At 38.0% G+C, this 17,885-nt stretch overlaps 2 protein-coding genes across 5 annotated transcripts in view; one reads left to right on the top strand and one right to left on the bottom strand.

Moving 5' to 3' along the window:
- Nucleotides 1-40: 40 nt before the first annotated feature.
- LOC139950271 (nucleolar complex protein 2 homolog) lies at nt 41-13,986 on the top strand. Its single transcript, XM_071948890.1, has 17 exons — nt 41-155; nt 601-903; nt 1,111-1,273; nt 1,880-1,999; nt 2,345-2,453; nt 2,814-2,901; nt 3,373-3,451; nt 3,685-3,795; nt 4,260-4,376; nt 8,781-8,969; nt 9,200-9,339; nt 10,153-10,264; nt 10,677-10,790; nt 11,274-11,375; nt 11,786-11,929; nt 12,055-12,168; nt 12,688-13,986. Exons 1-17 carry the CDS (start codon nt 133-135, stop codon nt 13,243-13,245), a joined length of 2,586 nt encoding a protein of 861 aa, XP_071804991.1. The 5' UTR covers nt 41-132; the 3' UTR covers nt 13,246-13,986.
- A 690-nt stretch (nt 13,987-14,676) lies between these two features.
- Nucleotides 14,677-17,885, bottom strand: part of LOC139950272 (uncharacterized) — a 31,752-nt gene continuing 28,543 nt past the window's right edge. For all 4 annotated transcript variants that reach the window (XM_071948891.1, XM_071948892.1, XM_071948893.1 and 1 more), the window contains 3 exons: nt 17,214-17,404; nt 16,004-16,185; nt 14,677-15,777 (listed from right to left, as the gene is read on the bottom strand). In XM_071948891.1, coding sequence (XP_071804992.1) covers nt 15,592-15,777; nt 16,004-16,185; nt 17,214-17,404 — 559 coding nt within the window. In that variant the 3' untranslated portion in view covers nt 14,677-15,591. The remainder of the gene's footprint in view (nt 15,778-16,003; nt 16,186-17,213; nt 17,405-17,885) is intronic.

Genomic DNA, 17,885 nt, shown 5'->3' on the forward strand with positions numbered 1-17,885 from the left:
AACAGAGGGCGATCTTCTGTTATTAAATAGCGCCCTCATGTGTCAAGAAGATCTGAACGGGTGACCATCGAAACACGTGTGCGGTGCATTTTTTTAATCTTCAAATAAATACATCGTCAAACAAGAGTAAAAATGCCATCGAAAAACAAATCAAGGTAGGTTTAAGTGTGTCTATTTACCCTCATGCACCATTGACCATATTGTAATTCCCGAAATGTCGTTAATAGTGTTGATAATCATGAATAGAAAAAAAAAAGTTTGGGGTTGTCAAGTCCTTAACCAGGTACAGCTACCTAAAAGACGTGTATTTCCGACAGTTGTAAAGATTTTTGATTGTTTATTAATAATATATATTTTAAAATATTGTTTACAAACAAGCTGACTGTGCAAGCTTAATTATGGTACAAGTCAACTCAACAAGACATCACCGACTGCAGCAGATTGATTGGCGTTAAAATTGTACACAAAATAAAATAAAGTTTACTAAAAATAAAAAATAAAATTAAGAACAGCGGACAAAAAACTGATTATTTTGTAGCTTTTCTATTATGGGGGTACCGGAATTATGATTGACTGCCTTTTTGCTATATTTGACACCAGCATAACCAGGAAGAAGATTGCTGATATGACAGCCGAGGAGCTGATGGCAGCTTCTGATTCCGACAGTGATGATGTCTCGGACCTTGAGATTGCAGAAGATGAGGAAGATGCTGAGGAAAGCTTTGGAGATGATGAGGAAGGAAGTGAAGATGAAGATGAAGAAGAAGACGAAGACGTTGAAAAAGAAGAAGAGTTTGAAGAAGGTGATGAAGAGCTTGAAGGTGAAGAGGAAGAAGAAGATGAGGAGGAAGGAAGTGGCGATGATGAAGAGGGAACAGCAGAAGAAGGGTTTACAGTCCCAGGGTAGGTTGGTTTGTCTTGAATGAAGATGAGTAGACTAGGAGGAGGAGAATGTGGTTAACCAGAGTCAGTCAGTTTAACTCTCAGTGGCAACAGTAAGGAAGATGTCTCCCAGTGGAGATGGTTGAGAGTTTTATAGAGAAACAATTAAAGATGCTGAATTTACTGAGTGGGTTTTGGATAAAAAATGTTCATGATTTCCTCTTACAGAAAAATGAGTCAACACAAGCAGAGTCTCGAGAAGTTGAAGGAAACTGACCCAGAGTTTTACAAGTTCTTGGAGGAGAATGACCAAGAGCTTCTCCAGTTTGAAGACTCGGATTACACGAGCGATGAGGAAGGACCTGTACATGAACTTCCTGAGGAACTCGAGGTCAGTACTCAGATCCCAGTCAGTGATGACGCTCAACACTACCAAAAATGTTCAGACTGCTGTTAAAAAATAACAAGTGCTAATCAATTTCAGCTTTCAGGGTACCTAAACAAGTATCAATCATTATCAATCTTCAGCCATTTGTTTTATGGAGTTTCATTGTTTAATAGTTGACTTATCCCAGGCTCTTTGCAAAGTGAAACAAATTTAAAACAAACAGTTCACAGAGTTTCATGTTTTGATGACAAGTGCAAGTTGCTTTGCCAAATTTCAGATTACTGTAAGAAATCGTTCCACAAACTCATCCTGAGTTTTTGAATTACAATGCAAGTCCCAGAGATCTTGAGTCTTGAAAGAAATTAGAAATTAAGTCTCAAATTACTTAAAGATTTGTGGAGTCTCATCCAAAGACCAAAACTTGTTTTTCTTTTAAGGAACTTTTTAAAAGTTTTACAGTCACTCCCCAGTTGATACCAGTAAGAACTCATTCCCTGATGCCTACAGAAAAAAACTGAAATCCCTCTCCTGTTTCCAGAGCAGACTTAATTAAAGTATTATTCTGAGCTTTGTCCTTACCTCATTTTGCGTGACTCTATTTTGTTTCAGGATTTTGTAGATAGTGACGATGAAGATTACACCATAGAAGGAGACGACAGCAAAGCTCCAAGAAAATCCGGCAAGGATGTCTCTTTAGCCATGGTGGAAAAATGGCGGAAACAGCTTCAGGTCAGTCAACAAATTGTTTGTTCGTCGTCCTCAGTTTCTGAAGAACTGTTCAATTTGTTTATGAACCAAACGGAAAGAAGACAAGGAAGGAAGTTTCCGTTTTATTCCAGGGAAAAAAACACGGTGTCCGTTGGGGACTGAAAACCCAATCTATGTACAGCCAGGTGGGATTCAAACCGAGGTCCTAGAGGTGGAAGGTGAGGAAAGATACCACTACACCAACCTGACCACCCAAATCAAATTCAAACGACTACGAATCTTTACCAGCGATGCAAAGAAGCAGATTTTTTATATTTTTCCCTCACATAATCACAATAAACCAAGGGAGTTTTTTTCATCTTACAGGTGTTCTCACTGAACAGTTTGCATGAGGTTGTGAAGGCATTCCGTGCTGCTGTTCAACAGATATCATCAGATGCTGAAGTCAGTCAGTACAGAGTAGAAGGCAGCGCAGGTGAGACACGATTTAAGTTCTAGATTGAAATGTTTAATGCAAATTAACATATAACAATAACATAACAAATATTTGACCACCCAAATCAAATTCAAACAAATTATGAGTCTTTACCAGCAATGCAAAGATAAGAGGAAAAAGTACAGATTTTGAATATTTTTGCCCTAAAAATAAAGGACCCTCCAAAGAAGGTCCGGTTTGGATCGACAGCTTAGGCCATCTACCCTACTCATTATATCAATAAAAAATAATGTAATAGTATTATTATGTTAATAATTGTTATATTATTATTATTATTGTTTAGCTTGCTTGGTTTGAAATACAAAAGTGTTTATTTATTTGTTTTGACTTTGTATTCAGTATTCAATGCCATGGTGAGTCTATGCTTGAAGCATGTTCATCCCACTCTGCAGAAGGTCTTGGAGATGGAGGACAAACCTGTGAAAAAGTAAGCTAAGTCTTGAGATGTTTCTAATGTACTATGGTAACGTATGAATAGATGTCATTCAATGAATAGATCATCCCTAGCAGTGCCTTGTATCACAGATGTCTTAAGTCATACGCTTTAAGCTTTAAATTACTAATTTCAAATTGCAAAGAAGACTTCTAGAAAGAAAAACTGCACTCAGTGTATAGACAAGTTCAAAGCTGACTTCCTGAAACTTGTTTTGGTCATGACTTTCACAAAAGGTCATTTTTAAAGGTGAGTTGCAACCAATGCTGCATGGGTCAGATCAGTGGGGCTGGCTGCAAAAGACACCATTACATTCCTGCAGCTTAACAACGTTGTCCTGCATTCTTTGCAATTCCGCTTCTCAGCTGCAAGTTGGATTCTCAACCCCTCAAATTATTATTCATTTTGTATAGTTTATGAGTTGAATTCTTGACATTCTTATAATTACGCCCTCTCCCATCTTAGGAGAAATCTTCCCACAACATCCAAGAAGTGGCATCAGGTACAAGCTACTGTGAAGGTCTACATTACGGACATTGTTAAGGTAAGAGGGACAGTGTGAACATTTGCACTTGTAATAACAATTTGTGATATATATTAACATTTTGCTAACAATTTGTTTGTTTTTTATCTATGGAACGATTGTATGAATTACAAGAAGGAATTTGTTTATAAGAAAACCAGAAGAGTATTCAGATGAGAGACTTATTCTAAAATGCTTTTTTAAAAACAGAAACGACTTAACACCATCCATAACTTCTCTCTTCTTTTCATCAGCTCCTGAAGCAGTTATCTGAAACAACGATTGTATGCGTCGTTCTGCGTCATATTCATCGTATGATCCCGTACTTCTGTTGCTTCCCTCGGCTTACCAAAGACCTTGTTAAGGTATGTCCACTTTGGTATAACCAAAAATTAATATTCTTTATCCCCAATGAAAATTTTCATCTATTAGTATGTCTACTTGTTAGAGATTATAAAAAGGGGCGGGGCTGGGATTGCAGGGGTCATGGGTTTTTGGAGGGGTCAGGGATTGGAGAAGGGGAGGGGTAAAGGGTTGGAAAGAATTGGTTGGGATGGGAGGGGTAAGGGTCATCGGATTATGGGGGGGGGGGAAGTGGATTGTATGTACTGTGGTTAAATGAGAAGAAAGAATGGTAGAGTAACATGATTTGAACTTGTGTCCCATCACAATGTCTGTATGCTTAGTGGTCTAGTTGTTAACATCTATTTTAGAATGTAGCGGTTATATGAACCCATTCATCTCATCACTAAATGGTGCTTCTAGTATACAGTTATTGCAAACAGCACACAAATAAAATAGTGTCATATGATTTCAATTTTGGTTCTAGAAACTGGTAACCCTGTGGAGTACCGGTGAAGAGGCAGTGAGAGTCTTGTCTTTTCTATCTCTGTTTTCCGTTCATCGATGTATGAAGAAAAACAGCTGGCTGGAGTACATTCTTAAGGTAAGAAGAATTCAAATTCTGGTGGTTAAATTATCGGGATGTGGGTTCTGTTTCTGGCCGTGACACTTGTATCTTGAGTCTTGTGTCCTTATGCTACACTTTAATAGCGGGATGTAGTGCTTTCCGCTCTACCAGCCAGGCTTATGATGGTTGATGCCCAAGACTACATCTGTAAAGACTGTGAAGGGGGTAACCCTGTTTCAGTCCCAGGAGTTGGTGGCACTGGCCCCTGGAAAAATAGTTGATTTGTAGCCCACACCTTGAAGTGGCCTTCAGGCCTCATGTGTCTGGTGACTTGAATTAAAACAAATGTATTTATATTTCCCTAGGTAAAAGTTGAAATGCCATAGAAACTAATAATTTAAAACCTTAAAAAGGCATGCCTAATACCCTCCCTGCTTTATTTTGATTTCCAGATTTTCCCGCTTAGAAATATCAGCAAAATAGACATTTAATATCGTTTAAAAAAATTGTAAGAGCCCAAGGCATGTACGCCAGCCTTTGCTCTCAATTAAAATTTTATTTGGGGTTGAACCAAGAAACATTGACTAGAGTGGGATTTGATCCTGCGACATCTGAATTAAGATGCTTTTACTTCACCATCTGAATTGAGGGTCGGGAAGAGGACAATTTGGGCCCTGGCGTAGACCAAGGAGGAGGGTGTGGTATAAACAAAGCATTGAAGGCTGCAATAGAGGTGGGGTGTAGGGAAAGGAAGGTTCAGTGTGAAAAACACAAAACTAGGTGCCTGGACGATATTCTGTCCAATTAAGTTTTCGTTAATGATTTGTTTGGGGTAGCTTAAATAAGGGAACATCAAAGCTATTTCTGGTGGTAGCCAGATTGGAGGGCAGAAAGGAATGTTTGTTATAAAGGCCTTTTGTCTTGGTTGGCCTCCTGTAATTTACTGCCCCAGGACTGTTTTGATATTATTTTGTATGTAATGACTTTAAATTAAATGGTCTTGAAAAGTATACAGTTGAAGTTTATACAGACTTTTTCTTAATTTTCTTTCATTGTAATAAAAGAGAGGTAGAGACTGGTTTTTTTTTCTGGTGATGAGAACATTCTTTGTTTTATTAGCTGCACTTCATCAGTCAGAATTAAAGCAATTTAATGTCCTTTCACAGGAAGTGTTCACAAAAAGCAGTTTGATCTCAGTTTGTCTAATATCCTTACAAATCAAATAAAACAAGAGTCTTTCGTGGTAGACTATTAGGCCTACTAGTCTACAAAAATGTATGACTTACTATTAAAAATGACGTATCGAGAAAGCTGTATTACAAATCACCCCTTGGCATGGATTTCTTTTTACCGTATATACGACAGTGTTTTACAACCACAGACTCAAGCAAAGCGACTTGTAAGCTAGAAGTTTTCAAAATCGTCTTTGTAACCTCCGTGAAGTATCAGGCCTGCACCCTTTAAAGCTGCGACCATTCACCTACTGAATATGAACACACCTGTAGTTTCCACTATTAAAAACACCATCCACTACATTGTATGGAACTCCATTGAATGATTTCTTCTTTGTAATGGGGAATGACAGGTAGTGGGACATATTCTGATTCCTAGTCACAAAGAAAAGAATTTCGCTTTTGTATTTCTTTAGTGACCTTTAGATATGTCAACAACTTCAGTGACGTGTCCCAATTTGGGTAGTTGCTAGGGTAATGCTGCAGAGGGCGGGGTTTATGTTGTTTTGGGGTTAACTATTTCGGGTCATGTTAAATTGTACTTTGAGGTATGACACGATACACAGTTGCAGAAAAACGGTTGTTTTTTAGGTATGATTTTCCTGAAAAACATCTTTTGAAGTGTCCTTGAGCGTGAAAACAAAAGTAACTTTGAAGAGATTTATAATGTCAAGAATGGTGGTATTTTTGTTTCTGCTCTGGAGAATCTTTTTGTTTGTTTTGAGGGGTAAGGAAATTACAGCACCATGACTGCAAAGCTGTAAGGACTTGACAACTACGACTCTAAAATGTTGTAGTGTTATCATAGGGAACTAGACTAACTATTGATGGAAGTTTCAGTTTTCTATACCGCCGGATCATGGCTGCGGCTTGGCCTGCACCTTCAATTTGATGGCACTGACAATGTGGTAATCAAGTTTGGGATGAAAATTCCACTCATGGTTGCAAATCGTTGTTTTTTGCTCCAGGTAAGAGGGTTAACTAATATTAATCTTTGGCCGTTCAGATTCCGAGCAGCATACGTTGCCACAAGATTGCAACTGGACCAACATTAAAACAAAATAGTTAAAAAACATAAAATACAGAAGCAATTCAACCGTCAGTAGCAATTCAACTGTCAGTTAGAATACTTGTAAAAAACACATAAAATACAGAAGCAATTCAAACGTCTGTTAGACCAAAACAGACCACAAACAATTCCAAAAGCAGAATAAGTATTTAAGAGGATTTACTCCTCTCTCCCCTCTTACAAACTGAATTGGGTCGTCAGCTAAGAGCTAAGCACATCTTTAGCGATTTGCATCCAGATGAGTTTATCCAACATATGTCCAGCAATTCCATTCTCAAAATTTTTGGAAAGAAGACACCTCGTGAAGACTGTGTGTTTGGTTGCCAGTCAGGAGTCATCATTTTTTTATTTTTTTTTTATAAAAACATAGGATCTAGGAAACTAATAGTCTGAATTCCAAAATCTGCCCTGCATTAATAGAATAAATAGCAAGACAGTTCTCTAAGAACAAAACCTACACAGCAAAGTGGATACACATGGTGTTACTTCAAAACAAATGTATAGCTTAGAAACAGAACGTGGAAGACTATTTATACTCAGGGTTGAGCAAGCTTTGAACAACTCGACGCTTAATCTGAAATCTCTGCAGCCTGGCTTATTTCGCAACTAATTTCTGTCAAAGTCGCAAATATTTGAGGTGCGAGTAGTATAATAGTAAATTTCAGGAGTCGCCAATGCTTACAATTACAGGTCAGGTCCTTTGTCAGTTGGTGGCTGGTGGGGTACATGGCTGGCACTGCATGTAAAACATGCTGTTGTATTATCAAGGAAGTTATCCAATGATACACATTGACATTCTTTACTACTTGAACTATTGACATTGAACCTGTTTAAATATTCAATTGAGCATGCGCAGTGAGACAGGGCTGTAGGTGGTATGTTTGTGACACAAACATACCACCTACAGCCCTGTCTCACTGCGCATGCTCAATTGATTATCTATGCACTTGAGCATGAGCAGCTAGCTGTACAGGGTCGGAGGTTGTATGAACGTTAGTATGTGTGGTATGGCATACGCACAGTTGCAGCAAAAGGCATATTTTTCAGCCCTATTTTTCCAGAAAAACATATTTGGGTGTGTCCTTGAGCGTGACAACAAAAGTAACTTTGAAGAGATTCTATATTTGAGGAAATCTGGTATTTTGTTACAACTCAGGGGACTATTTTGGTTTATTTTGGAGGCCTAGAAAATTCCTGCATAGTGACTAAAAGGCTGTGTTGAATTGAAGACTTGGTTACACTCAGCATTATAACTTTATTACACCGAACAAAGACTGTTACACTTGCGTCTTGGTAACAAGTTAGTTCACTGATCCTGCAACAATGATACTCTCAGTGTGGTTCATATTGAGACATGTCAATGTTCACAGTATGGTGTTTAGGCTTGTGGTTGTTGCCAATGTTTTAGGCTTCCCTCTCCACTTAAGGTGGGATGGTTCCTTTAGCATATGGCCGTTGCGAGTCACTACACATACTTTTGCAGTGAGAATGAATTAACTTGTTTATCAAACCAAGGAAACAGCATTGACATACAATTATAAAAGTAGAAAAATGGGCCTTGAATTTCATCTTCGAGAGGGCAAGACCATTTTTACTTTGCAAAGGGCAATTCCTTTGGAAAATGTTCAAGCTTATAGGGAACTTTTGAAGGGGCACCAAGGCAAAGACCATGGCAACTGAGTCCAAGGCCTATGTATCAGACAAGGCCTTGATATCAGTTTTAAGGGTTTGGGGCGACTGCAAATCATGATTGCAGTTTGAGGTGACGTTTTGCGTATCACTTGGACATTTATGAGTAATAGCTTCTACCTTTACATTATTGAAAGTTGAAACATGACAAAGAAGCATTTGTTGAGAATCATGTATTTTGTATGTGTGCATGGAGATAAAGAATATTGTTTGGTTTCACCCAAAATGAAGGTGATAGTTTCATAATTGTTTTCTAGACGGGAAATTTACCTTGATTAGGCATGTTTGTAGGTGGCTACAAAGCCTTTTAAATTGTCAAATAGCAAAATGAAAAGAACAAACAAATTTATCTTTGTTGCCTTCTTTTAAATAATTGTATATCACATTCCCATTCGAAAGACATGGTTTTACCTCAACAATTTGTTCCTCTCTTTTCTTCTTTTGTTTTAGCAAATGTACTTGGCATATGTACGCAACTCCAAGTTCACGTCACCATCTACACTGCCTCTGATTAACTTTATGCAGCGTTCTTTGACTGAGATGTTTGCATTTAACACGCAGTTGGCATACCAGCATGGGTTTGTGTACATCAGACAGCTTGCAATACATCTACGCAACGCAATCACAGTGAAAAAGAAGGTAGCGTGTTCATGTGACTTTAATACGCATCTTAATGTACACTATTAGCAATGGAAAAATGAGTTTTGAGGGGACTTAAGATCTCTATTTAAAGTGTACTGACCAGTTCATTAATAGACCTGTTGTGGTCAATACTCAACCTCAATTTTAGGACCCATTCGAAGGTTTGAGGCCTCGACTTTAAGTCTACTAACCAGTCAATCAATTTAGTTGTTAATGTTTGTTCTCAGGATACCTACCAGTCTGTTTACAACTGGCAGTACATCCATTGTTTGAATCTATGGTGCCGTGTTTTGGGAACGCTTCACGCCGACGAGACCCTTCGGCCACTCATCTATCCTCTGGTTCAGACAGCCATCGGAGTTATCAAGTACGGTTTGTTTCTTTGCTTAATAATAACAATAATACTAGGTTCATATGAGGCGATTTATCACACCCCTAAGGGGCATATCAAAGCACACAGTATTTTTTCCTGCAAGGTATGTAGAGCTACAACTTGAAGTATAAGCCCTTTTCCTTTAAAGCACCGTGTAATGATTTACAAGGTGCTGTGGCGCAATATGCTGCCAGTCTGACTAGATGATCTTCCCAACAAGGGAACTCAGTAACGCTCCCACAACAGGATATAAACGCCGAGCTGGCACCAGCCAATCTCTCTCATACAATTGGTTTGTGATTATGTATTGCACAAAACAGATTATTGTGATTCAAAACTACAAGACAAATTTGTGTTCTAGACGTTGTGAAAACAGTGGTTAGTAGGGTTTGAAACTTTACATGGTGGAAGTATAACTAAGAGAGGTTTGCGGCAACACCATGTGAATAGCTCTTTTGAGTAGTGTTGGTTATGAACAAAACCCGGTGGCTAAGAGAGGTTTGCGGCAACACCATGTGAATATCTCTTTTTGAGTAGTGATGGTTATGAACAAAACCCGGTGGCTAAGAGAGGTTTGGGGTAACACCATGTGAATAGCTCTTTTGAGTAGTGTTGGTTATGAACAAAACCTGGTGGTTAACGACTCGACGTTTCGATGAGAATCTGAATTTTCATTGTTGCTATTGACTGCAGGAAACCTGACCAATAGGAGGAAAATTCATAAAAATTCAAATTTGATGTATTTTGCAGCGATTTCTCTTAGATTTTTCATTTATTGCGATGATTTGTTTCTCTCTGTGACTATAGGTTGATTCCAGCTTCACGCTACTACCCTTTACGCTTCCAAGTCATCCGCTCGCTCAATCTCCTCTCAGAAGCTACAGGAACGTTTATTCCACTCTTGCCGTTCCTTCTGGAGGTGAGATTTAAAAAACAATCTTTGATGAGTGTTTATTCGGATTGCGTTTACACCATGTGTGTATCTACTTGCTGGGTAGATTATGTTCTTGTTGAGAACTTGTCTTGCTTTATATTCTACTACCGCCGAGTAGATTTTGGGGGGGTTCAGGAGACTTTTCTTCAGAATACAGGGGACCTTGCAACCGAGTAGATTTCTTTATCATGCTCACTTTGCTTTTAAAAATGTCATGGCTTTCGTAAAAGTTGTCATGAATCTCTCTGCTGCAAACTTTTATGAGCAATTATTTTAGTTGCAAAAGTAAATATTTCTAATAAAAACACAATCTTAGAATGACACTGAGACATTCAGCAAAGAAAACACTAATCAGATGGCTAGAAGTTTTACCAATCGATGTAATAAATATTTTCAGATTTTGGAGACGACTGACTTCAACAAGAAGCACACAAGCGTGTCCTTCCGACCTATGAACTTTGCTGTGATGCTGAAGGTGTCCAAGTCGCAGCTCAACGAACGTGGGTTCAAGGTAAGAACCTCTTCAACATCAATCATTGATGTCTCTCTTTTTTGTTCTGTAACTATTAGTTTCCTTTTGATCCATAGTTCCTCAAATAAGTGTTGATAGAATTGTCCATACAGTTTTTAAAAGTCTCACATTGTCGCTCTGACAGTGTAGAAGTACGTTGTTGAGTAGGCCAGGGCATTGAACTCATGTTCTGATGGCAAATTCACTGGAGTGTGGGTTCGAATCCAGGTCGTGAAACTTCTGTCATTGAGCAAAATACTTCAGAGTAATTGCTTCACAGTGCAATAAAACCTCATTCCTATGATGGCTGCACTGTTCTAAGAAAACGAATGTGGTGTTGCTATGCAACGGCTCATTACAAAGTAAACAAAACTCATAGAAATACAATTCCATGGTAACTAATCTTGATGAGCTGGTGTTTCGATGACGTTGGTCCTCGACTTGGTAATTTCAAATCTTGTTATTTATTGTTTCCCTTCATAGGATGGGTTGATTGATCAGCTCTATGATGTAATGTTGGAGCAGCTTAACATCCACAGCTATTCTATTGGATTCCCTGAACTGGCATTTCCAGCGATATTGCAGGTACACAAAGAAGATCTTCATCTTTTTTTGACGTTAATCCAAGTGTAGAAGGTCTGTTTTTTCTCCAAATGAATTTGACAAAACTGAGACTGGAAAAAAAGAACTGTTCCATTTTGGTGTGAGGTGAATCAGTATTTTTTATAGATATCCAGTCAGGGTTTATGACAAAGATGGTGGCTTTCTGGTTATGATGTACAGTATAGGCTTGTTGATGCTTAGCTGATAAGAGCACTGGACTTAAGCTCTGGTATTTCTGACCAGCAGAGTGTGGGATTATGTCCTGGTCAGGACACTAAAGCAGGACACTTGACCAGTATTACTTCATCCTTTGAATGGGACGCAAAGCCTTAGGCCCCTGTGAATCAGTTTTCTTGTAGGGTTGACGATTCAATCTATTGTATTTTCCTCAGTTGAAGTCTTTTCTGAAGAAGTGCAAGGTTGCCAATTACTGCAAGGTGATGAAAGGTCTCCTTGAGAAAGTACAAGAGACGTGCAAAGAGGTGACCAAGCAGAGAGACTCTGTGACCTTCGGTATCACCAATGATGCAGCAGTGGTAAGTCAGGACTTCTTTAATGTCTTTGAATCAAGATAAGGTAAATTACTAGACATGATGTAGACTCTCTGGGCCAAGATAAGGTATTGATGATGATGGCAAGGCGTACATTCTTTTCTTTACAGAAAGCTTGGGAGAACAAGTTGAAGACACAAGGCACAACTCTGAGCAAACATTACGAAACTTACAAGAAGCTGAGAGAGAGAGAGTTAAGACATGAGGAGGCTGGCAAGGAAAGGGTAAGACTCCCCAGAATAGTAGTTTTTAGTTGCTGGGAATTGGAAATGCCTGGCGACAGATTCTTCATTTTTGATTTAGTTTATACTTAACCAAGTTTCATTGTGCAAAGGACACTTACATTGAAAAAGAGAGATGCCAAGGCCGAGTCCAGGGCATTGGTGTAATACCACGGTCCAATCTTATAGAGCTGTTTAAGCAGAGAATGATGCTAAGCAAGTACAAGCAAGATACCAGTCAATTATTGTACATGTGAGATGGTATTTTAACTGGTAACCTTATTCAGCAATGTTCGATTTGCCAAACTGTACTGGATGAAAACAATCGGTTTGATAGAAACAACATCATCATAAAATATTGATCAAGAAAAGTTATTGGTGGAAACGTAACACAATTATCACTTACATTATAGTTTCTTTTTGAAAATAAAGAGGCTTTGAGTACCAAAATATCAAATGTGCTACACTTGGTAGAAGATACTGCTCCAGGCTAATCAAGACCGTTTTCTTTCTTTCAATTAGATGCAAGACGACCTTCCAACACTGAAAAAGAAGCATCTTGAGAGAAAGGAAGAAGACAAGAGAGAGTTTGGTGAACTCTTTGATGAAGACAGTGACTCCGAGGATGACATTCTTGTCCGAGCCGAAAGGAAGAAAGAACGGTACACGGCGAGCAAAAAAAAAAGAAGGAGGCAGAGAAAGGGCAACGATGACGAGGAAGACAGTGATAGCCTAGATGATGATGACGAAGATGATGATGACCAAGATGATGGAGATGACCTGGAGGGTGAAGAGGAGGAGGAGGTCAAGCCAGCCAAGGTCAATCCAATGTCAAAGGTTAAAGGTAAAATCAAGGTCATGGAGGAGGGAGAAGACAAAGAGGACATCGTTCAGGATTTTAATTTCTGGTCCGATGACGAAGACGAGACGACAGAACCTAAGAGGAAAAAGAAGAAGTTAGAAAAGAAGACGACGAACACTGGGCAACAGAAACGGAAATTTGATGGGATGAAAAGAGTCAAGCCAATGATGAAAGGGAACAAGAACAAAATGGGCAAGGGAGGCAAATCAAGGCATTGAAAATAGCTGACAGGAGGTTGCGTTGTTTTCAAAACCAATTAGAGAATTAAAGGGGTGTAATTATTCACCTTTTGCCCGATATCACTACTCTAGAATGTAATTCGATATAACAAGTAATCTCTCTTAAACGTCATAAGATTTGTTTTCTTTGTTTTTAATTTCTTTATTCAAGTTGAACCTTTAGAGTAGTTTGTAATATACAGTAGTAGACATCCCCAGTGTAAAACCCTTTCTAAACGTGTATCAAAAAGTTACTAAAAGCAATCTGCAAGTAATATTTCATTTATTCCATACCGTAAGGCACAATTGGTCTGTAGGAATAAACAGGAACAAACCTTCAGTTTATAAAAGATCTTGCATATTAATCTTAAATACATTGAGAGAAAGTAAATGATTTGTAATGACTTATACAAGAGTAAGTCAAGGTGTTTAAACAAACACTTCATAAAAACACTCGGCATGGACTGAATGATATATTCAAGAGGGTTAATTTGAACCCCTCCGACTCCATTGACCCACTGCTCAAATCAAGGTCCAGTGTAAAGTTACGATATTATTGCATAATAGTTTTTGCATAAGTCATTGTTGATAGGATAAGGTTAAATCTCTATTGAATGAAATCTCTCAGATGTACGCGCAAGACCAATGGATTGAGAATCAGTTTTGTTGCATGAAATAATGTGAGAAAGAAGATTTATCCTAAATAATTATCACCTTGTTTCATTGACGGAATAATAAGTAGATCGTGATGAGTAAAATAAATCCAACTTTTGTCCTTCATAAATATTACTTAGTGAACATCTACTGCTTTGACTCTTTTGTGTATAAATTTAAATCTTAACCCGCCTAATAACAAAGTGTTTGTATGATAAATAAAACATTGAGTAATACCTGAAAATCTTTAACAAACTTGCCAATTGCACTTAAATATCAAAAACAACCTGTTCATGATAATAAAAAAACATCAACATCAAAACTTAACACAAATCCTTGGAATTTCATTACAAAAAAATAATCTTGAACAATAAAAATAGATCTAAATGTAGCCCCAAACGAGGTGCCTCATTTCAAGGCATAAATGGGCGTGTCCCTGGTCTCGCCCCCCCCCCCCCCCCATCCTCGAACCCAAACTGTCAACGGTTAGCACCAAATAATTTGTAGCACCATTCTATGTCCTTTTTTACACCAATAGCACCATGCTGTGCACGCTCCATTTTACATCAATTTACATAGGTATAAACAGTCGGTCTTAAATATTTAGTTATTAATACAAGCTTTATACAATATCATACATTCATCTTAAAATTTACAATGTTTATCCAAAACAACTTGTGTCCAAAATGACATTTCAAAGCAACATTCCCTTATGATTCTCTGGAAACTTGAAAACACATTTTTTATGTTTTTTTTTTGTGGCAACAACAAAAACAGTTACATTTTGGATGAATTTGAAAGTTAATTTTTTTTCTTCTTCCTTTTATTAAATTATATAAATTAAGTTCTTAAAAAAATATACAAATATTGTCAATGTGGAATTATCAGGAGTTAGTATACCTTAAATGCTATGGTCAGGTACCCTAAACACAACCCTGACAACTACAGTTCAAATTCTTGTATCATGCAAGGTGGCAGAGTATCTTTTCCTTCTAGCCTTGGTTTGGTTACGCTGTGTCCGAATTGGCAGCTAAGCCACGGTTTGAATGTCATTGTCATGCATTGAAGGCAACAGATGGAGGCAACAGATTTAGAACTTACTGCCGAGGCAAAACAAAATGAGCAGATAATCAGTTTAAATCAATAAGAATGACACTGTATTTTGGCTGGTAACATGTACCTGTTACTGCTTAGCGGGATTGCTTTGTGCTAAGCAGGATCACATATCATACATCTTCACATTGACAATAATATTGGTTAACAAGTTAACTTCTAATCAAAATTCAACGATGGTACTAGCCACAAGCAATATACTTTACATTGCATTTCGGCTTTTAATCTGCTTTCGCTAAGCACGATTGCTTAAACATAGCACCTTTAAAATTAACCCTAAAGGTCCTGTCACTCGAGCAATTTACAGCCGACCAGTTCCAGCCAATCTCATTCAAGAAATGCCATTCACATTTCAATGTTCACCTTTTTTTCTTGGGGTTTCTTTTAAGAGACAAGTGGTCCTGTAGCATACACTACAGTTAGTTGCCTCCAAGTTGCCCACAGCTGATTTCACGAACTTAGGATGAGTATCTCGTCCTTATGTCTATGGATTCAGACCTTAACTCCTAAGTCCTAAGATTAATCCTAGGAAGAGGTTGGTGAAATCAGCGGCAGGTGTAGTACAGGCCTTGGGAGTCATCAATGTGTTTCCTCATAAGGTGGTTTGAGCTGGCAGTATTGACCGTCCAGTGTAAACCCAAGACGTCTTGCTACCCTTAATCGAATCTTAAGAGCCGGGCCGAGCTTTAGGCACATGTTATGTAGAAGATGATCTTCAGTCAGTACAGGGAGTATCTCACCATCAATCGCTTGATCTCGGAACATCTAAGATTCAAACAAAGATACAACAGGCGAAACATTTAGTCATGGTATTATTCAAGGGCCTAAACGTTGTGTACCTGTAGGTACACTTTGGTACCCCCTAACATTGTTAGATATTGATAGATATTTCTTCTTCATACTTCAAAATTAATTGACTACTTTACTTACAATTTTCGGGGAGAATGTAACACACACTCTAAGACTTATTAACAATATCATCGACACCAACCTGAACATACTCCTCACACCCCTTGAGTGATTGAATGAACTGTGCCACATCATCCACTGTCCATGTACTCATGTCACTAGGTAGGAACACTGTATCATTTGTAGGGGTTCTAATGGAGGGGCTGATCTCCCCTGCAGTCTGACTGGAGTTTGGAGCACTGTTATTTCTACCGTTGGGAAAGGCTGCATTACAAAAATGTAGTAAAGGGGTTAGGTTTTTTTCTGTCAAAACGCTTATTTAAAAATATAGCCAACTCTGTTCCAATAACTAGGCCTAACATAAAGAAATTAACATCAAAATGTCAGTCACTGGAACTGTTAAATATTTCCATAATTCATCAATACAAAGTTCTAAATATTTATCTTAGCAACATTTCAGATAGAAGTATATCTCAACCTATCATTATTTCACTTCATACAATAATATCATTATGGAGTTGACTTTTATCTACTCATAAAACACAAGGAACTTGATTTTTTTTTCGGACAACCAAATCATGAAAAATACAGAGTAAATAACCAAAATGCATTACAATTCAACAACAAACAAATACAACAATGAGTCAATCAACATACAAACAGCTATCACAGAAGCGCTAAATACACAAACAATTAGACAATTGTATTGTACCCCCAGCAATAGTACAAATCTATTAAAAGAGACAAAGCAAGTATAAATACATCATTAATGTGTTGTGGCATTACAGGGTGGTTTCATTTGGGGCTGGAGACAAGCAGGGCAAAGACATATGGGGATATGGTAGCTGTGTAAGCAGGATCACAGCTAAACAGTCACACAAACAAATATTACAAGGTTCATGTTAAGCTGGTACAAGGCAAAAGATATACAACTGATAACAATATAAGTTATCACACAAGCGCGAGTGGAATACGGAAAAATATAGCGCTTCTGCGTCCCATATCCAACGAGGCCGAAGGCCGAGTTGGATATGGAACGCAGACGCGCTATATTTTCCGTATTTCCACGAGCGCGCGTGTGATAACGTATTTATCTTCAAGCAAACTTGGCGCGTGACATAGAATACACAAGACGCATGGTAGTGATATTAGCCGTGCAATATAGGTTTTTATCACCACTCCATTCTGCCAATCTGATTGGAGGATTAGCGCGTACTTGAAGATAACAAGTATAAGATGTAGCAGTACGCTTTGGAAGCAATTATAACTTATAAGACAGTTTGAAACATTACCTGGTGTGTTGTGTACAGCATCAGGTCTCGTCAGCTCAATCATCTTAACAGCAGAGGGCGTCTTAGATGTTGGCGTGAGTAACGATTGAGTCCGACGAGTGCTAACGTCCCCGCCCTGACCGGGCAACTGCTGGGGTCCATACATCAGGGTATTGCCGTTAATACGAGTGCCAGGCTGATGGGAATGAAATCTGTAAGAGGAAAGTTTTAAGAAATGTTTAAGATGAAAAAGAAGACTTAAGATGGATTGATGAAATAGTCAAATTGATTGGAATGCCAGGCTGATGAGAAACGAGTAGCAGGAATGAACAGTTTTAAGACATTTCCAGTCGGGGAAACTAAAACAATTGTTACTTTTCAGAAGGAGTTTTTGGACAGCACAACATTTAACTAGCCATTAAACACTGTACTTATTAGGAATTGATCAAAGCTAAAGGTTTTTCATTTAATATTATGACAATGAATGACCAAATTAAAGTACAATGCATAGTATTGAGGAACTTTATACAAAAACACCATCAAAGTCCTTTTACACAGAAGTAAAAATTATAAATTTTGAAAGATTGATCAATGAAATCTGAAAAGAAAGAAAAACAAATCAGAAAAAATAAATGCAGTTTACATTAAAAGTTATAAAGGTCAAGAAACATCAAAGTAAAACAACTAGGAAAT

This window comes from Asterias amurensis, chromosome 18, assembly GCF_032118995.1.
Source record: "Asterias amurensis chromosome 18, ASM3211899v1".
NCBI lineage: Eukaryota > Metazoa > Echinodermata > Asteroidea > Forcipulatida > Asteriidae > Asterias > Asterias amurensis.

Bases quoted from the DNA above. Each gene is read 5' to 3' on its own strand.
- LOC139950271 (XM_071948890.1), top strand. From the start codon at position 133: ATGCCATCGAAAAACAAATCAAG. The intron at 3,796-4,259 runs GTATGTCCACTT...TTTTGGTTCTAG, and splicing joins TTACCAAAGACCTTGTTAAG to AAACTGGTAACCCTGTGGAG. The intron at 4,377-8,780 runs GTAAGAAGAATT...CTTTTGTTTTAG, and splicing joins GGCTGGAGTACATTCTTAAG to CAAATGTACTTGGCATATGT.